The following is a 25,948-nucleotide window of genomic DNA, read 5'->3' as shown; positions in this document are numbered from 1 at the left end:
ATTGAAACAAAGAAAACAACAACATCTTAGAAAAAGTCACATATTTAGAGCAGAGCAACTGTACATGAACGCATCACTCAACGTGCCGGTTAGCATTGGTGTATCGTAAACGAGCTTGAGAAGGACGTGTCCTGTGAAGGATATGTATGAGCATGTCTTGGTCTTTTCGTATTGCGTAAACGTCTTGTACCTCAGTAACGTTCTATTAGACACAAGGGAATGACGCTTGAAGGTCAGCTTTCTTTACACGAGCGTGACCTTTCGCTTAAAATGCCATCTAATGCTCGGTTTTTCTTTCTTTGAAGTTATTTTGAGCATTTCAGCTGGGCCTGCATTCGTGTCACAAAAACGTTACTTAAATTCGACTGAAAACTTTGCTCTCAGATAGCATTGTGTTCTTCTTGACGACTTCTTACCTATTGTTGCTTTACTTTCAGTGCCATCAGTGAATTCAAAGCACTTTAAATAGCGTACTATGGCGGAAAAATGGGGCGCTTACACAAAGACGAGTCGTCAGGCGGGGCTTTTATTCCGGTTTTGTGAAGCGAAAACTACTCGTCGGAATCGTTAAAAGCTCAGAGCACAAAGGGCTTCTTCTGTTTGCTTCGCTGCAGCTTGGACGGCTGCCAGAATCCTCGGAGGGGTCTTTCTTTAGTTTCTGACTCCATCGTCACGGTAACCATTTGCCGACGCTTTGAGCAAAGGGCTTTCTCCGTGTAATTTTTCACTCGTTTTGAGTACGGTTTAAGTTTGCTAAAATTTTTCAACAAAAATGCAGACATGAAAGACGGCTAAGCTTCCTGGGATGTAACGCTACCTCCTTTATTATCGGGACACAATGCACGGTGAATGCCAGGAACGACTCTTTTTTTCGTGCTTATTTTAGCGTGTATGCGTGCCAGTCTGCCCGTGTATGTTCGTTATCTAGCTGCATTTCACTTCCTAGCGGCTTGATTGTTCTTGCCAAGTTGTTTGCACATCGTTATCTTCAGTTACGCTTTTTGCTTTACTCCTCAGGGCTAGACTTTTCCTTCATTAATTCCTCCATTCTGATTTATTACTTTTTCAAAAGAACAAGCCAAGACTGCCGGTGCAAGAGCAGTGATTATGCCAAATTCTGCCCTCCTGAGACCTATATGATATCCCTGCAATCAGAAATTAATTAATCTGTACGAAAATGTATACAAAAGGCACAACTGCTGAAAATGTATACCTTTGTGCACAACTGCTTTGAACGCACTTCAGTAACACTGCTGTTAGTCAACGCTAAAATCTTCATCTTAATCGAACAAAATAGTGTTTCGTGCATAAAGTTCTTGCACGGACTTTTTGTCGAAGGTCATTACAAAGTGAACATTTCATATACCATTTATTTTCCTACAGTATGTGTTACACGAAATAGGCAAGCTCAAAAAAGAACTCCTTATTTCACTCTCTATTATAGCTTCAAGCACGCTTTCTTTCCTATAGGTTGGTTAATGAAGGGAATAAGGTTTAGTTTTATTACTGTAATAAAGTTGTAATTTACGACGTAGTTTTGCGGCGATAAAGGGTCTGCAGACCTTTTATCGTAGCGCCTTGATCAGCGATGTTCAGTGTGACCGCTTCATGTCATATTCATATTTGTACAGTTAGCTACATCTCATGGCCTGCGTTTAATTTTGTTTGCTTTTATTGCTCTTTACTGCTACCAGTCATATAGTATGTATCACTGTTTTCCACCCTGCTAAAATACCCTCTGAAATTGTAATAAGTGGGGAAAATATCCGATATTTTTGTATTTTATGTTGCTTTGGCTTTTGTTGCCACTTTGTTTTTGAGCAACTATATGTTCCAGTTAATATGCTGGTCATGCTTTCCTCACTGGTTGTACCAGTTGGACAGGGTGGGGCACCAGATACGAAAGAAGCTCAACCGCAAGACGAGCTGGTTTCGGTCGGCTTATGTAGCTATTAAAGGGACGAATCCTGGCATGCCTTCGCATATGTCTTGAGTGCTTCTTCTGTGCTGTGCCCAAAAATACAAGTTCTCACAGACTTTTACTGCGAAAGCAGTACGACTGTCACAATCCGAAAATGCTGGCGTCTGACTGTAGCCTGGATAAGTGAAGCCTGCATCGCAGTCCCTTTCTAGAGGGCTGCCCACCCACAGCGATCCATCCTCGATCCACCCCCTGCCCCACCTTTGTCCTCCAGAAGCGCACTGCACCACCCATCTCTACCTTTCAGAAGCACCACAGAAGTCCCCACCCAACTACCCTCGCCAGGAAGCTGCCCGCCCACCGCCAGCATCAACCCATTTCCGCCCACCTGCACGTTGCAGAAAAATTCTGTCGCGTTTGTACACCCTAAACATCAACGTGATCAAGGAAGGTAAATCCAACTGCGTTAGCAGAATTTTTGCATTAATTTCTGAACGTGCTGTAATTTCTTTGTCCTTCTGCGAAGCCACGGATTAAAAGCCACAGTTTAATCCGTCAGTCTTTCTATTTTCCTAAAAGCGGACAACGAGACACGGCTAAAAATCTCACAAGGATGACACTGAGGTCCTATCGGCATTACTTCAATCGTTGAAAACCCACACATTTCCTAATCTAACTTAATATATAAGAAAAGCACGGTGTAACAGATAAATGATTGATCGTAAAAATCAAGGGCGACCAATTACACTTATTCCGACGAAATGCGATAGCGTTCTTCTTTCACTTTCTGATCTATTCCAATTCTGATTTCATTCTAATATGATTAAACTGCACTTCTGAGTCCGTTATCTTTAACTCCACAACCCATTTCCGTTCCGATTGCATTCCAATTCCGACTACGCAACTGTGCAAAATGAGTCACATTGTTAGATCGCGGCGAGCCCTCATATCACTACCGGCGCGGTGGCGCAGCGTTTCAATGATGCGCTATACTGCACTGGCAGGTGGCTGTTTCAAACACAGCTACTGATGGAGCTCGTGAGACCCAGGCTGCTCCTCCCGAGCCAAAAGATATAATACTGGGGCTAGTTGGAAATACATCCTTGAGGGTATTGGTGAGGGAGGGGTGCATGTGCGTTCGTCCCTCTCCGTATTTTGCTAGCGCTCACTACTACCCGCAAGGATCTTCCGAGCAATGCGAGAAAGAATAGCTCCTGCAAGCCTCATTTTTGAACAGATAATTTTTCGGGACGCTGTACATTTTGCACGTAGGCCTCCTGTTGTCTGAGTCATAGTCATTTTCGTTTTTGTTGATTCAGTCTTTGTCCTGCGTCTGCCTCCTCTCCCCTGATGTGTAGAGGGGAGAGGGGGACGGTTTATTTTATTTTGTTTCACGATACCCCTAAAGGCCCTCTTCACGAGGGTATTGCACAGGGGGTGGTAAAAATTACAACTTGAATACATAGAATGAACATCTAACATGAGTAACAGGGCAAAAAAAAGAAGCAAGAAAAGAGCAATAACTGGCAGTCAGCAAGAATCGAAATGTGGCGGAACAACAAGACGCAAAATAAACAAAATAAAAAAAAATAAGAAAAGAAACATAAAGATAAAATAACGGAATAAACAAAACGAAAAGCAAGACTCGAACACATTACGGTGATCAGAACAGAACTAGAAGAAAACTACACATCGCTTTGGTTTTTTAAAAGTTCGTGAAATGATTTTGCATTCGTTTCAGTTGCGATTGTGGATGGCAGCCGGTTCCAACCAATAATGGTTTTGGGTATGAATGATTTGGCAAAACTTGAAGTGTGACATGTGATGCGCTTGATTTTGGAAGGATTGTCACGGCGTGGAAACATTGCTGAAGGTAAGTGAAAGAAATCGTCGTGAAGCCACGGATGATGCTAAATTTTGTGCAAAAGAGTTAAGCGAGCCAGTGCACAACTATGGGAAAGGCTGTGAAGTCCAGCACGTGCTTTTAAAGCCGTGACGCTAGTAAAACTTGAGTAGTCAGTTTCTCGTCGTCGGCCGCGGCTGCGGGTTGACAGGTGGACAGACGAAAATCTCTCTAAACACGACCTAGCAGGTCGAGTCTTCACACAGACGCCACGGCCGACGCTCCGACGCCGACGGAGAGTTTTCCCCTTCTTGACCTAATGCTATGCCGACACTAATCATTATCGTTTGTGTCTAGCCTGTGGGATATCTGTATTTTCAACATGTTTGGTCAGGCCACCAAAGTAATTTTTTTACTCGTCTGAAAAACACAAAAACCCATTACATCTTCAGAGCACCAATCCAAGGCACATTTCCCAGGGCAGTTTGAATCACTTCACCTCACCAGGCTCCTCCGGGAGTGCGTCCGCCGGGATTTCATTCTGCTGATTCGTGAACTTGCGATTCTCGCACAGAGGCACTAGAAAGTAGAGAAGAACGAGCAACAGCACGCAACCTCAGTGCTGGTCATAACCACACTACATGGGAAAAAAAATATTAGCTATTAACAGTCGACTTGATTATAAATCAAATGGTTTAGTAACATAATTTAAATTTTCAAAATGGCCGAAGATTAATGATTTAACCTAAAAGATAATACAACTAGGGTATAACAAGTGAACTGCTCAACGGAATACTCCCTGGACGCCGACAGCAATGACTTGTCATTGTGTCCAGTGTGTAGGATATTCATATTTTTCGCATGTTTTTTCAGGTAAGCAATTATTTTTTTTTTCACCTTTTAGAAAAATATAATACCCAATAAAAGTCGTAACACCCACCGCTCATTTCGCACGCCTTTAGCGCACAAACTCAAGGCACGACTGGCAGGGCAGTCTGAATCACCTGACCTTACTAAACTGATCCGGGAGTGCACACTTCAATTTACCAGTAGGAGAACTTGGGGACCTTTCGTTGCGACATGCAAGGCGAACGGCACAACGCTCACGTCCGAAATTCAGAGTTACTGGCTCAAGAAAGTACGGCGTCCGTTCTTCGACCAGAGGAGCGTTGAAAGTCTTGAAAATTGGTTTCTCCTAACGGTACATCCTCTCATGTATCTGCAGGGCATCTTATTTCTCTTTGTATTCTTTTCTTTTTGCGGCACACGTATTAAAGACAAACACAGGATGGCGCTACCTTCCGTCGCGCAGGCGCTCACAAGAACTCGGTTATTTGCTCACGTTCCAGCAGTTTTGAGAGGACGGAGCAGGAAATTAAACTGACCCCGTCATTTTGCAGGGTGCGCAAGGGGCGCGGTCTCATCCGCGCCTGGCTGCACGCAATAAAGTGAGTTCGCGCTTGCCTCTTGACGGTTGTTGGAGAATGACTAAAAGAAAAACATTCATCGGAGAAGAGCGCAAAATCGAAAGGTAAAGGGCGGCCGTAAGAGGCCGGCTCTTCGAATAATTTCCAGGCTGCAGCGGCATAGCAGCAAAGTTTAGAGTAGAATTAACTATGAAAACAGTGGTGTCCTTTAATACAGGAAAAAGCAGCTGCACAGTGCATAGTTACTAAACGCCATACGCTGCGCTGAGAGAGTCAGTAACCCGGTACACAAGATAAGGGCACTTTGTTATTCGCCTGCTTGTGCGGAGTGTACGCAGTATTCCGCTCACGCACAAGAATACGACAGCGTTAACTAGCTTCGTGCGTGAAGAGGAAATCATCATCATCATCATCAGCCTGACTACGCCCACTGCAGGGCAAAGGTCTCTCCCATGTCTCTCCAATTAACCCTGTCCTTCGCCAGTTGCCGCCACCGTATTCCCGCAGATTTCTTAATCTCATCCGCCCACCTAACTTTCTGCCGCCCCCTGCTACACTTGCCTTCTCTTGGAATCATCTCCGTTGCCCTTAAGGATCAGCGGTTATCTTGCCTTCGCATTGCGTGCCCTGCCCAAGCCCACTTCTTCCTCTTGATTTCAACTGGGATGTCATTAATCCGCGTTTATTCTCTCACCCACTCCTCCTGCTTTCGAGGCGCCTCCTTCCTCAGGAAAAGGCAGGCCACTTCGCGATTCGCGCGAGCTGACCGCCGCTTCGTTGTTGGACTGTCTTGACGCTGCCACCCCTTCCTGATTTCAGAAATTGACAGTGGCAGTTCTGGAACATAGAGCGGTGGAGTGTCAAGAGAGCAACGTAATTACTGAGAACAGTCTGGCGAGCCGGTAAAGTTCTTTTGTCAAAAGAGCCACCGTTGATCACCGTCACAGAGGTCATCTAGGCCTTACATATTGCGAATTCAGGTGGCGTCTGTATGAGTTGTCCATAGTTCGCCCTCCCTAGCTGTAAAATCGCTTTTCAGATGGGACGTAGCGCTACCCTCTGGATGCCTTTGCTTTTTGATAGTAGGAAAAAGTCCCTTCAGAGCAGTTCTGTATTCAGGCGAAAGCCTTTAATGCCTCATATTGTCATTAGCAGCCGTGTCGGCAGATTTCTCCGCGTTTCGGCATCACTACTTAAAAAGAAACTGCGTAGAGGCTGGGAATCGAACCAGGGCCTTTGATATTCGAAGCGTAGACGCCACCACTACGCCACGAAGGCTCAAGGTTTGAGCATGAATAAAGGCGCATCTAGTGAATGCATGAATTTCATAAATAAATTAAAGGGAGTAAAGAAATAAAAATAAGGAAAGAAAAAATAAAAATAAGAAAAGGAACAAAAATAAAAATGAAATGAAAAATAAAATATGAAAAATAAATAGAAAACAAACAGCGCGCCAGGAAACACTTTCGCCTTGCAGCACTTTAGAGTGCCAAAGTGCTGAATTTTTTTGTCACTGTTGTTCTTATGCGTCTTCTTTAATAGCGATTTAATTGTGAGGACGGTGTGCTCCTTCTATTTCATTGTAGACCGGGCTACTTGCCACGCTTCTCGCGGTATAGCGACAAAAGGCACATGTCACGGCAGGAAACTACTGGATAGGGCGTATTTCTCGTCAAATATAATGATTTTTTTGTTTTCAACTGAGTCTGCCCAAGCCGCTGTGATTTTTTATTGCCACTTTCTAACAACTTCGTTGAAGCGTTTTGGGTGTTTTTTTGTTTGCTTTCTTGCTTCTTTGTCGGTTTGTTTGCCGTGTTTTCAAGGTCTTTGTGGCTTCAGTAGCTTGCACAACAGGCTTCTGGAAAACTCCATTTAATGCACCATCTAAAAAACTTCAAACACTGAACCGTCTGAATCCTAGAGGGCACATGTGTGGCCACATAATATGACCAAGTTGCTAATCATAAATCAGAAGGGAAGTGATGAAATAACATTTAATACTGTTCACACGTCACCGACAATGTAATAACTCTATCTTCATGTTAATTTACACCTTAAAGGGGCTCCGAAACACCTTCTGGGCAGTGTACATATACTCGCTCACAGACTAAATTCTCGTCATCAACATCTGAGCCAAAGACTACTTCTACACGCAGCAGGGAACGTACAATCACGCGCGAAAGTTGGTCCAGTTCTTTCCGGCCACTTTGTCGTGCTTGCACCCTCCTCCGTCGCCCGCACCAGCGTAATTGTGTTGAGAGATGGCTATTGGTTACATTCTTTAAGACCTCACGCAGCTGGGGCTTCTCCCTCCTCCCTCCATGCTTCCAAGGAATTCACGCGCACGTCGGCAGCCGGCGTAGGGGCGCCGACCTTTGAGTGTGCAAAAAGTGAAGAGAGAAAGAGGAGGGAAAGGCGCTAAGACACTGAAATTCCAATTGTGACTAGTGATGACTCAGCTTCTACAAAATGCATTTAAAAATTTTTGCTGGAGGATACTCACGACATCCCAAGAATACCGCATTCTGACCGCATTGAGAGTCCCTTTCGGAGCCCCTCTAGCTTTGGCTATATTCTCAATAGTCAGCCCATACTCTGTGTCCATATATGTAGCTACCGGAACCCGAATGGTTCCGGTAGCTACAGGCGAGCACGGTGAAGGATAAGCTTCCACTGCCCAAGTGTGCCTCAAAACCTGGTTCTTGCCATCTGTCCAGAGCTCGTTATGGAGTTAACATCGACCCGCGCTTTGACGTCAATAAATGCATAAATAAAGACGAGCCCCTTGCGTGATACATATGATCCTATTCAACAATATCAGAGCGATCTTCGAATACCCACTCTTAAGACTGGGTTCGTCGCACACTCTAGAACGGCTCATAGATGCCGCCAGTTCCTGTCTTTCAGTCGCTCTTCGAGTTGGCCTGGTTTCTAGAGAGCGGCGTTCGCCCACTGTCCTTAACCAGCCTTAAAGACGCGTGCAGCCCCCTTCTCGCATCGCAATAGCCTCTGGCCGCATTTGGTGCCGTTGCCTCTACACTGCTCTATGCTGGCGCCATACTTGGGCCTCATTCCAGATTCTGAAGACGCTGGCTTTCTAATCGTCCTGCCCTACTACCCGGTTCTCACTTCACTGTCGGCGAGCACGTGTACGTGGTTCTTTCATACAAACATCGGTCAGGCGCACGATTTGCAGATTTCCGGTGACGACCTAGTGGTCTGAAGCGTAACCTAGCGGGCTATGCTCTTTCCTCGAAAGCGCGGATTTGAATTCCGCTCTCAATGTGCATAGAGACTTTTATTAAGCATGAAATGCTTTTAGCTCCCGTTGTCGGCAGTGGGGTGACGTCACGCCGAGACCGAGATCCAACATCCGGGCACTGAATTCCACTCATCCGGGCACTGAAACGAGAACATCCCGGCACCGTACGAGATTTAACGAGATTTAACGAGACACTCTAAGCCCTCCTACAGGGCCGGCATACAAGCGCCGGTAGCTTCGCGCCGAACGGGTGGCGGCGTTCCTCCGTTCCTGTACGGTGCGGTTCGGGTGTCCACCGAGATGATAGAGAATTACTGCGCCATTTCCTTTCCTCAAAAAGCGTCGCGTTCGATGGGCATCGCGCCGAACGGGTGGTGGCGTTCTGTGGACTTTCGCAGCGCTACAACACGCTGTCGCGTTCCACTCCTAAAGGCGAAGCTTAAGCGTCATTAATTAGCAGTTAATTAGTATTTTGTCATTAATCAGAAATTAGTCACCAATTTGTCATTTGTGATTACTTCGTCATCAATTATGTGTGACGTAATCCAGTGGTGACGTCACCAGTGTCACATAGGCAAAGTGGTGCGGAAAACGCTTTCGCTCTACGCACTTTAGACAGTTTCGAACGCGCTGCATATACATTCTTGTCAGGCGGCCTGCGTCTCGTCATGTCCGCGTGCGCTTCTGCATCGTTCTGCATTTCATGCTTACCCTACTCTCGGTTACGGGGGAGGCACAGATTTTTTTCTTATATGAAAGGATACGGACTCTTTTCATGCTCCTTCAACATCACGAGAAAACAGAAAATCGACAAATGGACGAAAAATACTTAAGCAATTTGCGTTTTGGGACGCTTCGGGTACTTTTTCTCATGCGAGACGAATGACGGAAGGCCGTATTTCGCACCTGCTTCTGGAGTTACCTCATATCCAATAAATCAAGCACGCAGATAGCCGGACAAGCAGGTCCATGCCTGAAATATGCACGCGAGCTCAATTCTACGCCGATCAAGCATATAAATACAGCCATTTCGTATAACAGTAAAAGACCTGTGAGGGTCCCGAAGGGTCTTCTACTTTAAGCTTCTATCAATTCATTTAGCGAGTGTCTGTTTTATCAGGCATTTTAGGGCTTTTTTTTTTTTTTGCCGGTGAGCTTACGCCAAAATTCGTTCCTTGAATGCTGATGTCCTCATCATTTGAGCGTTTCCGGCTGTTGGGCATTCGCGACATCCATATTATTGTTGATGAATACTGTTTTAGCGCATTTCCTTTTGGTCAGTTGCTTATTCTCCATATATTTCAATCATGTTTTATGTTAGGGTAAACATGTGCACATTTCTGGATGTTAGCGGGATAAATTCATTACTAAGTGTTCTAGTAATTGATGTGTGCACTTATTGGACTTGTATAGGATTTAGAACGCAGCTCTTTGGCGCCTGTTTCTGCGTTTCGCGGCGTCGCCGTTGTCCGTCGCCGTCGCCTAGGCCCATTTTAACCAGCAGTGGACACCTTAGTCGCACTTTAAGCTGCGAAACCAATGGAGCGAGAGCTTGGAAAGCAGAGGGAAAAATGGATAAGTCGGTTTTTGAGGGAAGGAAATGGCGCACTATCTGTCACACACATCTTGGTTTGGTTTGGTTTATTGGGGTTTAACGTCCCAAAGCGACTAAGGCTATGAGAGACGCCGTAGTGGAGGGCTCCGGAAATTTCGACCACCTGTTCTTTAACGTGCACTGACATCGCACAGTACACGGGCCTCTAGAATTTCTTTCGGCGGCTGAATTTCTTTGGAGGAGAAATTCGAGGCCCGTGTACTGTGCGATGTCAGTGCACGTTAAAGAACCCCAGGTGGTCGAAATTTCCGGAGCCCTCCACTACGGCGTCTCTCATCGCCTTAGTCGCTTTGGGACGTTAAACCCCATAAACCAACCAACCAATCTAGAATTTCTTTGGAGGAGAAATTCTAGCCGCCGCGGCCGGGATCGAAGCACACATCTCGTTCGACACCTGAACCAGAGGGAAGGCGCATAACTGCTATTCTTGGAACAGTGGACACCTCAATTGTGGTTTAAGCTACGCGACGGTAGGGACAGATGTGCGGTGCATGCGTTGGCATTGACAACGTTGTGCCAGAAACGCGGCGCTGAAGCCATACGCCTTCGGCGTTCGTTGTGTTCAGGGGCGTTGGCGTTGGCGACGTTTTACACTCCGATCATTTTAAGGAAAGGGAATGCGCATAATTGGCTCCCTGTATCAGCGTACGCCTGAATCGCGCTTATAGGTACGTGGGGTAATGAAAGAGAGATCTGAGCCGTATGCGTTAGCGCTAACAACGGTGAGCGAACTCTCGCGATCAACCATTAACTGCCACCTGCCAGGGTGGCAGGGTAGGTGGGGACTTTAATGTAGATATAAAGACAAACAAACAGGAATGTGCAACTTGCAGAATAACGAGCGCCCTCTATAATTTTCCAACCAAAAACCCTCGTACGCAGACGGAAATCTCGCATCCTTCTTCGAAAAGGGAGAGGAGAGACGTCCCTTTATCTGTATGGGAGGGAAATTGTTGAAAGGACACAATAGAGCCGAGGCGCGAACGACAGGAGCGGGTCAAAGGAATGCATCATTGTAACTTTCCTTTACACTCTACCTCGACAGCTGGCAATGTCCGGCGGGGGTTCGGGTTCACGCAGATTTAGGGGCAGCCCCGCATACCTTTTCGAAGAAGGACACAGTGAAGGGTTGCTGACTCATCTCCCCTCGCGCTAAACCCTTCATGCAGCATTGCAGGAAACGAAAACGTGTCTGTGAACGAGGGTTTTTGGTTGGAAAACATCTTCCTGTAAGTCAGCTTTCCCGCAGTTTTGCAAATTGTCCATTCCTTACCATTCATGTGGAGAACATCCCGTTCCTCTCGCTCGTAACACCTCCCACGGCTGTGACAACCTCGCGAAATACTTGCAAAGACCTCTTCTTTGAGCACCAGGCATTGGTGCAGCAAGTCGAGCATATATTTATTTATTTCTACAACCACAAAGCTTCTTTCATGACAATCAAGAACAGTTAGCGGAGTGTTTCTTGAGGAAGGAATATATGTGAAAAATCAAAAGTTGCGTGTAATTGTACACCCAAGTCTTGCTCGAATTCTTTGCCTCAATCTATCGAAAAGCTGGAACAGCTGATGTGCTGCGCTCAAATTTCGCATTAGGAAGTAACGTAATCTTCGGCAATTTTTTTTCTCTCATTTATTATTTCCTTAAAAACTTTGTAAAGCACCGCAGAATGTACCTGCACACTGAGTTTCAGAAATATTCCTGCTGTTATCACTGCGTTTTTTTTTTCTTTCTTTTGCGCAGTCTCTGTTTGCCTTGTGTTGGGGTACGGGCCAAGCCAAGCATTTTTGGTGGTTTGTCTGCGCTACAAACTTTACTGGCATAATGAATAAAGACTGTATTGTATTGTAGTTGCTGGCCTCTCAATTTCAAATGCCCTGGCAAGCACTTCATTAACCTCTTTCGCTGTTTGGCTGCGTTGTAACCGTTATGAGGCGCTTGGGTATTGCGTTTAGTTTTTTTTTTTTTCGAGCTGTTTCTACCGGCCACGAAATATCGTGGATGCCTACCCGCACAAGGTGACTAATGAATAAATCAGCATTCTCATCAGATGGTCAACGCGCTTGTTCAGAAGCCTAGGCCATGAAGCCACTGCTGTGATAGACATTTAAACTGCACAAACGAATTTAAATCGAATATATGCACTCCAAAAAAGGCTATTCATCATATAGCTGGAAAAGACTACTACACTCATACCGCGCCGTTTTTTAAGAATTTTAAAGTAATGTCTGTACACTATCTCTACTCGTATAACTTAGCAGTTCGCTACAAACACCACATAACTACCTCTGAGGTGCAAGGCTGTCGATCGCCAGTTTCACAACACTTACACGAGCATATCCTTCGCGCTCTGCTCATAACTGGACGGTACCTTTCGTACGAACGACGTTTGGCCAGCAAATGCTCGCACATACTCTGCCCCCTCTGTTAAACTATTTTCGTCAAAGTAAAGTTAATATTGAAAATGTTAATAAGAAAACAATACATTGATTCTTTCTCTCACAAATTTAATTTTTTCTGGTTTTCTGCAGTGTGTTCCTGCTATGTATTTTTTGTATTTTTTGAGTTTGTCGCAATGCACAATTGCTGTTATTCGCTCATCATGTTTATCATTCACATTGTGCCTTTACCTTTAAAACACACAAACAAACTGAACTATGTGCAGTAAAAGCTACAATGTCTGTAAATGTACTCGTACAACTGTTACTACCGACACCTCGCTGTCTTGCCATGTAATGGGGCCCGAGCGCCGTCACGGGGAATTAACGTTCACTTTTTGTCTCGGGTCCCTCATTTCTTACTGAAATGGAAATAAACTTCAAAGTTCAAACTATTTCACAGCCCGGCGTAAAATTAAACCTTTGTCGCAGTAGCCGGCACCCGCACCAAAGACATTGCCCTTAAATTACCTCTACCACTTGTGCGTAACGAATGCGCCCGCCGTGTCTGCATTCTTCCGTCAACCGTCTTCCGCTGCCTCTGCAGGGCGGGGCGTCACTGTCGATGCCGGAGGCCTCCTGGCGCGGCTACCCGCGGCTCTTCACCGAGAGGACATCCTCGCTGCTCAGCGAGGCCGTGCAGATGCTGCATCGAGCCAAGGACGTCCAGGAGCGGCGCTGGCTGCAGGCGTACGTCCAGCGGCTCACGAAACTCGCCGTCGACCTCGAACGGAGCACGCTGTCCCTGAGGTGCGCCCTATCGCCGGCTTGTGGTTTTCTCTTTCTTCTTTTACAACTCGAGAGAGAAACAGAAGGTCAGAAAGGCAGGGATGTTTGCCAAGCGATGCTCAGAAGGCTACCCTACACGTGGGAAGCGGAACGAAGGAGAAAAAAGGAAAAAGAGCGGCAACGAAATGAGTTTTTCAAGTGTCCATCGGCCACTAAGACAAGGGGCAGAGGGCGCGCACTTAAAGCTTAAAGTTTATAGATAGGAACACAATGCCGAGTCTTTTAAGAGCCTCTGGAGCGCTTTCACCGCTTCCCTTTGTGAGGAAGGTTGTGTCCAAGGCCCTGGAATCCTAGACTCTGTTAGAGGACGCGAGTCCAAGCGGTGGAGAGTAGCAGCCAAGAAGGCGCGCACTCGCTCAAAACGAGGGCAGTCACAGAGGAGGTGCCCGATCGTTTCATCGCAACCGCACTGTTCACACGCTGGAGAGTCTGCCATTGCGATGAGATTGAAATAGGCGTTTGTGAACGCTAGCCACAGGCGGCGCAACAGCGTAGTATCACAGTGCGGCCAATTCTGCTCCAGAATAGGTAGCCCGATATGAAATTTGTTGGTGAATTTTGGTCTGTCTCGCAAGAACGACCACGGCGCAAGCAGAACTAGTAGAGGTTACCGAGCCATCCATATAGACGTGAGTACGGTCCGAAAATTCAAAGTGTAGCATGGACAGCGTCAGTTCCTTAATGACTGCATTGATAAATTTGATCTCTTCGCTATCGCCTAGCAAGGCGCACACATGAGAGCCGCAGACACCACACTGGAGAGGGATGTCGTGCTGCCTGGGGAGCTGGTTTTGGGATGGACGACTGTTGCATTGCTGTTACTTTTGCAAATTCCGAGTGAGCTATCTGCAGAGGCACAGGCGCAAGGTGATGCTGTGGAATCCTTGAAATATGACGTATTTACATTCGAAAGGAGTCTAGGGCAATATACGTCGAAATCGGATGGTCTTTGGCGTGTTCAATGCTTCCCAGTGTTGATGCGCTCCGAGGGAGACCCAGGCATGTGCGAAGGGCGTGGCTCTGCACTGTCTGGAGGGCACGCAAATTAGTCTTGCACGTGTTTGAAATTATGGGGGTACTGTACCACAAAAATCCCAGAAATAGTGCACTGTGCAGCTCCAGTATTGACTGGACGGACGAGCCCCATTATTTTCCGCCTAGAAACCGGAGTAAGTGAGCGATAGATGTTAGCTCTTTTTTTCACTATAGGGTGCTGTGCGGGCTCCATTATATGTTGCGGTCTATCAGGATCCCTAAGAAACGATGAGAATGGCAATAAGAAATCATGTGACCATCAATGTACACCGGATATAGATTCATAGATTTGCGTGTAAGTGCCACTAGCGCGCACTTTTCCCCTTTCTGCATCCCTCGTCCGTTGCGAAGCAGCCAGGCTCGACCGCCTGAGCTTGGTAGTCCCGCCTGACGGCCTTCCCGGCCTACCGACCAGAACTTACCGGCCAAACCAGTTTGTACTTTTATTGGTTCAACGCTCTCCTTTCGTGTTTTCTGTACTTTTCGCACAAACCCGTCGTTCGTGCTGGGTGGGGGCCTCTGGAGATGATGATGATGAAAAGCCTTTATTTAATAAAAGAGGTGAGGTTCTCTTAAAGAGCCCCGCAATGGGTGGAGTCCCTATTCCGGGACACCATTGGTCGAAGCCGCGAGCTTAGCCCTCTTGACCAAAGCCTTTTGGGCCTGAAGGTCCGAGCAGCCAAGCAGGGCCGCCTCCCATTCCTCTCTGGTAGGGTTGGGGTGGGGGGAGAGAGCTGAGTTGCGCTGGCAAGCCCAAACCATGAGGTAGGTGTCAGCCACCTCGCCACAGTGTTTGCACCTGCCAGTGAACGCGGGATCGAAGTGTTTTAATACTGCCGGGCACAGCATTGTGTTAGGGAATAGTCTAAGTAGAACGCGTTCGTTTGCTTTCCCCAGTCCCTTTGCAGGGGCTGGGTACACGCGGTGCCTATCCTTATAATAAGATGTTATGTCTTTGAACGAGAGTAAAGAGCCACCTTCAGGTTTCAGGTGCTCAGGAGCCAATGGGAACGCCCGGTGAATGAGTGCTCGGGCCGCCGCGTCTGCAGCTTCGTTTCCTGCTAGGCCCTGATGGCCCGGAGTCCAAACTATGCAGCGGGGAGTGGGATCGGTGTCTCGGCTGCAGTTCCTTAGTATTCGTTCAGCTAGTGGAGTTATCCAGCCAGCCTCATAATTTTTACACGCCGAACGCGAGTCTGTTATGATGTGTTTTGATTTGGTATCAGAAGCAGCTAGGGCGATAGCAACCTCTTCAGCTTGTGTTGTGCCTGGGGCTCGAAAGGAGAGCCCATCCACCTGTATTTCTTGATGTATGACCGCGGCCGTGTACCACCCCCCGTGGGTCGGCCCGGCTACATCTACGTAGTAGACACCTTGCTTGTTGCCGTAGTGGCGCGCTAAGGCTTCCGCCCTAGCCTGGCGACGACCACTATGGTCTTCCTTATCCATCTTAGTGGGGAGGGGTCGAACTCTGACGGCGCGTCTCCAGAGTTCGGGCACTCGGACCCGCTCCTGAATGTGGAAATCGTGTTGGATGTGAAGCCGGGCTAGCAAGTCCCGGCCCGACTTCGTTTGGGATAGCCTTGTGTATTGATTTGTGAGATGGGCTTCCTTGAGCTCCTGAAAGGTGTTCACCACTCCCTATGCAAGAAGTCTCGCATTGGAGGTGGAGACAGGAAGGTCAAGTGCCCTCTTCATCATTTTACGGAGTATTACCTCAACTTTGTCTTCGTCGTGCTTCCGCAAGTGTAGATAAGGGACCGAATAGAGAATTCGGCTGATTACGAAAGCATGGGCGCCACCGTTTCGGAACGCGGAAGTCGACGAAGCGCTGGGCACGCGCTAGAGGGAGCGCTTGGACATCGGCCTCGGTCGGACGCTGCCGCCGCCGCTCTGCCGCTATCTCCTCACCGGCATCCTTCAAATAAACGCGGCCGCGGTCGCCTCCTGGGCGACCTCCACATCGACCTCTACAACCTCATCACGACTGCGCTACCAGCAGGTGACCAAATCCGCGCTGCCGACCCGTCTTCGCGCGTGAAAAGTGACCGAAGAGGGCCGTTAGTAGACGCGCCGCTTCCAAGAGCGCCGTTCGATATATCAAAAGTTCCGCTGAACGCGAGTTCGATAAATGCGAACATTGAGCATATGCTTTTGCTTGGGATTTCCAAGGGGGTGTTCTGACTGTTCAATATAAAGAAAAAAATCCACTGGCGGTCAATGCGGTTCATGCGTAATAGAATGTGTGGGCTCCGATTTTGTGAGGGATCTGTGTTGAGGGAACAGAATTCATTCACAGCAAAGACAATGTAAGTTTGGCTGTGAAAAATTATTTTCTTGCATGTTTTCCGTTTGTGTGATTGCAATTACAATTTTTCTAATTCGGATTATTTCCCAAATCGAATTTTATTTTAAATTTTCATTCTAATTATACTTGTAATCCTTCCCATATTCTACTTACAATTTTCCCATTCCTATCCCAATTTTGTTTGCAAATGCAATTAATGTTCTTCAAATGAATTTTTTTAATTGCGATTCTAATTTGAATTCTAATCCGAATTCTAAATATTTCAACCTCCTCACTCCATTTTTTTTTCGTTTTTGTTCTTATGTCCTTCCTAATGCTCACGTTTTGTGTGATTCTATATATCCAGGCTCGATTAGTAGTAGTAGTAGCCCGGTAGTATACAAACAGTTAACAAAATAGACTTTCTGTATATTCGTTGCCACTGAGTTTTCAAATACTCTTGCCAGCCTTTAACAACGCTTAGTATGCAAGCGCGCTCTTTTCACCAGGCGAAGGCTCCTAGGCCAGAAACAGGGTTTAAATGCCCCGTGCTTTTGTTTTAATGTCAAAGGATTATATGGCTCATTGTCATTGGAACTACTGAGTTCGAAAACCGCCCAGTGACATCATCACCGTCTCGCATGACGTCAGCAGTAGGCCATAAGATAGTGACGCTTACAGCAATGATAGATAGAATTTCTCCCGAAAGTGCGGGGATTTAAACCAAAAACCTTCAGACTGCGAAGCGAGCACGCAAGAAAAAGGCTATACAATACCGCGTTCACTATTGGCGAATACAGGTGAACCTATAGTGTATGCGTTTCTTTATAATAAGGGAGTAATTACTCATTGACGTCCACCCGAGCGCAGCCATACGGCTACAAAGGAAAGCTATACAGCTTTCACAGAAACTTCGTAGTTAAAGAAAAATTCGTCCTGGTCTGGGGTTCGAACCCGGGACCACCGCTTCACCGGAGCAGTCGTTCTACCAATTGACCTAACCGGGACGGCAAGCTTATGATAAGGCGAGAGCGAATTGATCAATAACTCGAAGTGGGAACAGTGTTGACCAAATGTTTTAGGGGAATCCCCCAAGGTGGAGTAGATTTGTAATCTACTCCACCTTGGGGGATTCCCCTAAAACATTTGGTATGCGTTTCTTTACGGCTCTGTGCTGATGAGTGGGGGTGTCATTACAAAGGAAGGAATGTTTAATAAACCTCGCTACAAAGCTCACGATCAGACAATGTTTTTGTATTCAAAGCACGGGAGTAGTCAAGTGCCCTCCGTCATTTCTGACGTCCGTACCACCTCGTTTGAGAATCCCCCACGCGTTAGCCCCACGTGAAGAAGCCCCCATTATTTTGGTCTTTCGCTGAAAGCGGTAGTTCAATATATGAGAGCGGAAGGTGCTTGGCAGGACAGCAAGCTGCCGGGCTAGTTGCAAGCTACACTTGCACGCCTCACGAACGCCACACTTGTCGTCGACCTTCTTGAGGCGGTGTGAGACCTGATGCCAGTAGGGCACAACGACAGGTCGCTGTTTGGAACGCGCATTTTCGCCTGGCTTGCACCGCCGACCAGATTTCACCTCGCGAGTCTGACTTTCCACCACTGATGCCACGATTTCTCTTAGGTAACCAGCCTTTTCCAGTCGCCTTAGTTGGGCATGTACGCTGTCACGCACTTGATACTCGCACGAGTTGGCAAGAGCAGACCGGGCGCAATTTTTTGCTAGAGCTATTTTGACGACCTTGCAATGGGCCGATTCGTAGTTAAGAATTTGTCTTCGACCATGGCTTATACTGCCAGCAGACACGCGTTTCTTCAAATGTAAGGCACACGTCAGGGAACTCGATGCGACCTTCCTGCGGTAATTCGTGAGTGAACTTCATTCCGAATGCGTTACTAGCAAAAATTTCCAGAATGTTGTTCACATCCATACCTCTATCCTGAGCATCAGTCACATTCACTACCAAGAGGTAGTCGTCAGCACACCTAAACTCTTTCTGCACGTTGGCGTTGTAAAGGGACGCCTGAATACGCTTGTCAATAATAGATAAAAATATATCACTTAAAGGTGGTGCTAGGCAGGAGCCTATGCATACTCCTTCTTTTTAAATGCAATGGCGCTCATTAAAGGTGACAAAGGTGGATGACAAATAAAACTTTGAAAGCTATAAAAAGTTGCCCGTAGATAACCCTGTCTTACTCTAAAAGGCCACTGCCCCAGCGTCTTCAATGAAATTCCTTACTGCGGGGAAAAGCTCAGGATGAGGTATAGAATAGAACAAATATTCAACGTCAATAGAAAACGCGAACATTTCTTTGCCTGAAGCTTCAGATTGAGAAAAATAATAAATAACATCATTAGAATTCTTCACCAGAAACGGGTCTTCTAGCGGAATATCTCTAAGCTGCTTCTGCAGGAACCTAGACAAGATGCTCTGCCAAGACCCTTTTTCTGTCACAATAGCCCTAAACGGTACACATTCTTTATGTGTTTTACCGAAAAGAAAACACGCAGTGATTTATCATCCGCAGCGATGATGCTCTTTCTTAGTTACTCCAGGTTGAGCTCCTCACATAATGCAAGTAGCCTTATTCTTCGACTTAGCTAGCGACACTCTTCTAGGAGCCGCCGTGGTGGCTCAGCGGTTATGGTGCTCGGCTGCTGACCCAAAAGACGCGGGTTCGATCCCGGCCGCGGCGGCTGGAATTTCTTTGGAGGAGAAATTCTAGAGGTCCGTGTACTGTGCGATGTCAGTGCACGTTAAAGAACCCCAGGTGGTGGTGGTGGTGGTGGAACTTTATTTCCAGCGGATATAGAGGAGCGACCCGAAGTCGCCCCCCGCTTAAACGGCGGCCGCTATCCCTTGGGCAGCGGCGGCGTCTTCAGCCAGCTGGAGGAGCTTGATCTGTGTCCCCGGGTCAGGGCTGAGCAATAGAGCCTCCCAATGATCACAGTCGGTAATGAAGCGACTCGCGGGTAGGGACTGCGGGCAGTTCCAGATCATATGATTTAGATCGGCTTTGGCATCACAATTTTTGCATTTGTCTGAGTACAGTCCATCCGAATAGAAGCTACACAATTGGGGATTTCGATAGGTTTTAGTTTGAAGTTTACGCCAGGCTTTCGCCTGTTGCTTGGAAAGCGTTTTATCTGCTGGGGGAAATCTGAGTCTTGCAAGCCTGTAGTGCTGCAGGATTTCTCTGTAAGAAAACAACCTGTCCTTGCCGGAGTATAGGGCGGGTGTACTGCACGACCCAGCTCGGCGGGATAGTTCTCGAGCTAGGTTATGAGCCGCCTCATTACCAGCAAGGGAGGCATGAGCAGGCGTCCAGATTAGGCGAATGCGCCGCGTGGGCTGATAATTTAGCAGAATCCGTGCCGCTTGTGGAGAGATTCTTCCAAACGTGTAGTTACGTATTACCAATTTTGAGTCGCTGACAATGGTTTCTGCCGAGGATCCCGCAATGGCTAGAGCAATGGCTGTTTCTTCTCCAACATGTGTGTGCTGAGTGCGTATAGTGCCCCCGGTTATGAGTGTACCACATTCCGTGGTGACCACAGCTACCATCTTGTCAGCTGAAAAATCTGCTGCATCAACATATACCACAGAGGTATCATTAAGGAAGCGTTTGCCTAATGATTTGGCTCTCTCTGCACGACGTTCAGCGTGGAAATCGGGGTGCATGTTCCGAGGTAGTGGAGGAATGACCAGAAGCTGGCGTATATGTTTGGGAAGGTCAGTTGTTGGTCCGCCTTGTCGTTCGTATGTTATGCCGAGTGTGTACAGAATGTGTCTGCCAGTTGGGGTGGCCGTTAGTCGCTCGTACTGCGAGACGGTTACCGCTTCAATAATCTCACTTAGGGTGTTATGAAGACCGAGACCTAAGACTTTCTCAGTCGCTGTGTGCATGGGTAGCCCAACTGCCTGTTTTACGCATTTTCTGATTATGGCTTCCACTTTCTCTTTTTCAGCTGACTTGAGATGTAGGTAAGGGCATACGTAAGCGATGCGGCTGATCACAAAGGCTTGTACTAAACGGAGAGTATTGCTTTCCTTCAAGCCCGAGTGGCGGTTACTAATGCGGCGAATGAGTCGCATAATTTGCTGCGAGGTTCCCTGAAGCTTCTGAATTACGTCACCATTGAAGCCGTGTTCTTGTAGAATTAGGCCCAAGATTTTAATTTTGGGTACTCGAGGAATGGGGACTCCACGAATACTGAGTTCGATGGCCGGTGGGGGTTGCGCAAGGGATCTGATTTTGCGGTATATGAGAAATTCAGATTTGGCTGGAGAGCACCGCAGCCCCCTGGGGTCTACATAGCTCCCCACGATATCGATGGCACGCTGGAGTCTCTCTTCGATTTCGGCATCACTGCCCTCGGCGGTCCACAAGGTGATATCGTCAGCATAGAGGCTGTGGTGGAGTTGCGGGATCTGCGCTAATTGGTGTGGAAGTTTCAACATTGCAACGTTGAAGAGAAAGGGTGACAGGACCGATCCCTGCGGGGTACCCTTGTTGCCGAGGGGGAAGTAACGCGAGTGGAGACCTCCTACTTGAAAATGCGCCTTTCTACATGAGAGAAAGTCGCGGATGTAGTTGAAGGTGCGGGCTCCCACCCCGAGTTCATGAAGGTTCTCCAAGATCGCATCATGTCTGACATTGTCAAAGGCCTTTTCCAGGTCGAGTCCAAGAATTATTCTGGTGTCCCGCGTTTTTGCCTCAATAATCTGATGTTTGAGCTGAAGCATTACATCCTGCGTAGAAAGTTTTGGTCGAAAGCCAATCATGGTTTGGGGGTAAAGCTCGTTCTCCTCCATAAACCGGTTGAGGCGGGTATGAACTACGTGCTCCATGAGCTTACCCACACAAGACGTGAGCGAAATTGGCCTGAGGTTCTCAAGGCTGAGTGCCTTCCCAGGTTTTGGAATGAGAATGATCTCTGCCGTTTTCCATATTTGTGGGATTGAGCCCTCCGACCAGCATTTCTGCATATACTCAGTTAGTGATTGTAGCGACTGTTCATCTAGGTTGCGGAGGATCTTGTTGGATACTGCATCTGGGCCAGAGGCGGATTTACAGTTTAGCCTGGCAATCTCTGCCCTAACCTCATCCACAGCAATCGGGGAGTCGAGCTGCGTGTTTTCCGGACCAGCATAATCTGGGAAGGCTTGGATAGGAGCATTGCCAATATATCTGTCTTTAAGTTCAAGGAAAAGGTCCTCTGGTGTGCCTGCGTATGCATGCACAAGCTTTTGCAGGTTCTGCCTCTGGGTGGTTTTGCTACCTGCAGGGTCAAGTAGATGACGGAGCAAGTTCCAAGTCTTAGAGACTCCCATATTGCGATCCATGCGGTTGCATATGTCCTCCCAGTTTTGCTGAGTAAGTTTGACCGCATGATCCTCGATCTCCTTGTTTAGCCTAGCTATTCTTCCGCGCAGATTGCGGTTCCACCGCTGTCGTTTGAGTCGGTTCTCGAGTCCTCTCTTTGCCTCCCATAGGTGAAGAAGCCGGCTGTCCGCAATCTCCAGGTGGTCAGCCTGCTCTAACGTACGGGTGGCTGCCTTGGTATCTTGACAAAGATCCTGTGCCCAGATATCTATGTCTAGTATATCGGGGGTATCAGCTTCTCGGGCGGCCCTTTTAGCGCGGAACATGTCCCAATCGACAAGGGTGGGAGCTCGAGCGCTACGACGCTTGGGGCCAGTTGAAGCCACTATTTCCAATATGTAGTGATCGCTGCCGAAATTTTGTTGAGTGTTTATCCATGTTGGAGTGCCTGAATTTTTAGCAAAAGTCAGATCGGGAGTCGTACCCCTGGAAACACTGTTGCCGCAGAGGGTGGGGACTACTGGGTCTGTAAGAAGAGTCAACCCACACTGTTGTGCGGTGAGCCACAATTTTCTACCTTTAATGTCCTCCTGTGGGTACCCCCAAGCCGGGTGTTGGGCATTAAAGTCTCCCGTGAAAATGACGGGGTGATTGCCTGCAATTTTCAGGGTCGCCTGAAAGAGCGGGCCAAAGCTTGCTTTCCGTAACTTTGGGCTGCTATAGACATTCAGCACAAACAGACTGTGGTCAGGTTTCCTAGGCGGAATTAATTCGACTAGCACGTGTGTGACATTTGCGACTGGGGTATCGTGCTGGACAACCGTAATATTTCGTTTCACGAGAGTCGTGACTCCAAGCGTTTCACCCCCCGATGAAAAGGATTGATATCCAGCTAGCTTGCTATATTGGTTTGTGTCTCTTGTAGTGCGATTAAGTCCGGTCCGTCCCTATTGTGGAGGAATTGTTGGAGTACAGCTCGTTTGCGGCTAAATCCTCGGCAGTTCCACTGCCAGATGGTGTAGTTTGGTTGTGGCGCCATATTGTGCTAGTCTGATACCGCTTCAGAAGAAGCGGATTTGCGAATTTTGACGGGAAAAAGCCTACTCTCTGCTTCCTGCTGCCAGGTGCCTAAGTTAAGTAATTCCTGCCGGTGTGTGCATAAATCTTCCATGATGGAAGTCATTGTAAGCTGCATTTGAATGAGGGTGTTAGTAGTCTGCGTTTGCGCTTCTTCAATTTTGTGAATGCTGTCGGCTAGTTTTTGGTCTTCGGAGAGGGAACCGCTCGCTTTTCGCTTAGGCGGGGGTGCCTGCGGTGATTCAACATGCATGTCCGCTCCGGCGGAGGTAGACGGGGTAGGGTTATTGGCGCCACCGGTCATAGGCGGTGACCCAGTCTGCTTTTGTTGCTGTTTTAGAGTGGCATTTTCTTTCTTTAGTTCCTCCACCTCGCGAAGTAATTTCCCTACCAGCACTTTCAGGTCTGCTAGCTCAGAGGGGTTGGAGTTAGATTTCTGGGAGGCTTTATCTGCCCAGCCTACCTTCTGAGTGCCGACGGCGTCCTGGTTCAAACCGGGGTTCCGTGCCTGGTGTGAAGGAGTCCTGGATTTGGAGGCGGACCGGCCTCTCTGTGGCAGTCGTGGAAAAGAGCTGGATCGATGTCTAAAGTCCGTCCGCCCCCTGCTTTTGGAGCGGCTGCGTCGCTATTTAGACTGCGGCGTCTCTTGGCTATTCTGGGTCTGATGTTGGCGTTCCTGTTCCCAGCGGCGTTTGGTCACAATGTATGGAGTGCGGTAGATCTCGCGGCATTTGTTGCTGCCCAGCTCATGGCCCTTACCGCACAAGGCACACTTAGGCTCACAGGTATGCGTTTCAGGAGGGTTGGCCATGCCGCATCCGCGGCAGCGAGCGTTTTTCGGGTCCGGGCAAACGTCTCTGCGATGTCCGAGTTGTCCGCACAAAGAACACACTTCGTATTTTTTTTTTGTAGAGGCAGCAACGAATCATGCCACCGCCGAAGCTGATCCAACGGGGAACTCTCTCACCGTTGAAGAGAATGACGACCGTCTGCGACTGCGCACCCATGCGCCGGACACCACATATTGGAGGATTTCTGGGATGCTGAAGGTTCGCTAGGATGACAGCGTCCGATAGATGTTTGGGAACGCCTTGGATCACTCCTTTACCACTGCCGTCCGGCGTGGCGACATACGAGGTGATGGCGATCTTGTTCTCGCCGTAGGTGAGCTCCTGGATGCTTAAGTAGCGTTCCACTCGTGCCGCGGAATGGGTGGCCACCAGTATGGTGTGTTGCTTGAAGTTGAGGAGCATGCAGTCTTCAGAAGATTCCGCCAAGGTTACACCCGCGGCGTCACGAATGAGTTGAAAGATTCCGAGTTGGCCACAGCTCTCGAGTATACGGAGGCCGCCCGATGGCCGGAGTATCACTTTGGTTACGCCCTTGGGTAGGCGAGGTAGGTTCGACGCCACCGATTGTCGAGCAAGTCATCGGCCAATCTTTTTCGCAGAGGAGTCGGCAGATTGCCGCATGCTGCCCTGTCCCTGGGCGCTATCGGTTCCATTGTGTGCCGCGGGGTCAGTCCTTCGGCGTTCGTGACCGGATCGTTGAGATTCACCGACGGTGAACCAACCATATTGGTGCGAAACTTCTTCGGGGGCTATATCAGTCCCCTCCACGGTGACTTCCATATCCAATGTTGGGCGAAGATCCCACTCAGAAAATGCGGCACAGCCCCTAGGCCTGGCGTAGGCTTAGCGGGCCGTGCGTACCGGCGAGAGCCGAATCGCAAAAAAGTCCGCACAAACAGGCAAAAAGGGACTTGCCGATGCGTTCGACGGCGTTATCCGAGCTTCAAACACGAAATCCAGGCGAGAGCGGTGTTGACCGTCGCTGAATTCAGCGGTGGGCACGGGTGAAGCGAGGAGCGTCCGCACGAGCGTCCGATCCACGCCACGTCCAGCCAGCCTCTCTCTCAAGCACAGGTCAAGAAAACAGCCAGGCAAAAGTACAAAGTCAACCCCAGGTGGTCGAAATTTCCGGAGCCCTCCACTACGGCGTCTCTCATAGCCTTAGTCGTTTTGGGACGTTAAACCCCATAAAACCAAACCAATCTTCTAGGAAATAAATTTTTACACATTGTCTCATTGGCTTTTGGGGTTTGTTCAGCCAGGTAGGCGATAAATAGAAGGTGCGCCGATGTGCAAACATGAGTGGCATGGCACTCGTGCCTTCTGAATTTGTTCGATAATGGGTTTTTATCTGATCACGGATTACTTCTCTTTGCGCCCCCTTTCTATATAGTACCTGTTTGTGGAATAAACCTCAGTTGAAGTCCGGCGTTCGTCCTGTCTCGTCTACCTTCGTCCGTGTCTTTTTTAGCCGCTGGAATGTCTCGCAATTGTATTAGCTCAAAAAACAGACAACGGAGAGAAAGGAAGGACACGTAAGACATTCACGAGCGCTCGTGAATGTATTATGTATCGTTTCTTTCTCAACCTTGTCCGTTTTTTACGCTAACTTCTTCAGAAGAAAGGTGCTTGGCTCCGCATACAATTATTCATCAAAAAAAAAAACCTAACCATGTACACTGCACGGGCGAAAGCGCTGCTTTATCCGGACAGTGTGTCTTGGGACAGCTTGGCGTCGCCGCGAGTGCACGCATTTCCCGTTTCGTTGGTTTTCTTTCAGTTTATTTTGTTTTTACAGAGCTCCAAGGCTACACAACAGTCGCTGAAGAAAACTCAGTGGACGAAACAATAGCTTACGGTGGCGCTCCGGGCGTGTCGCGCCTTGAGCCTCAGTGCGGTTGCCTTGAAAACGCTGAGTAAGTGGATCGCGAAGTTTACGACATCTGGTAGGCGGTGAAAGCGAGGAAAGTTTTGGGGAGGTTGCAATTCGTGTGCCTTTTGCTCCCGCGACTTTTATTTTTTACATGTTATTCGGCGTCCCTGACGCAGAGGCCGAGGTA

At 48.0% G+C, this 25,948-nt stretch overlaps 1 protein-coding gene across 1 annotated transcript in view; it reads left to right on the top strand.

The window, feature by feature from the left end:
* Positions 1-25,948, top strand: part of LOC149338485 (uncharacterized) — a 199,353-nt gene that overhangs the window by 131,548 nt on the left and 41,857 nt on the right. Inside the window, exon 3 of the mRNA XM_089547718.1 lies at positions 13,054-13,256. Coding sequence (XP_089403844.1) covers positions 13,054-13,256 — 203 coding nt within the window. The remainder of the gene's footprint in view (positions 1-13,053; positions 13,257-25,948) is intronic.

This window comes from Amblyomma mixtum, chromosome 6, assembly GCF_055824585.1.
Source record: "Amblyomma mixtum isolate Tamu chromosome 6, ASM5582458v1, whole genome shotgun sequence".
Lineage (NCBI taxonomy): Eukaryota > Metazoa > Arthropoda > Arachnida > Ixodida > Ixodidae > Amblyomma > Amblyomma mixtum.
Note: the sequence above shows the minus strand (reverse complement) of the source record. Positions and strands in the feature narration are given on the sequence as shown.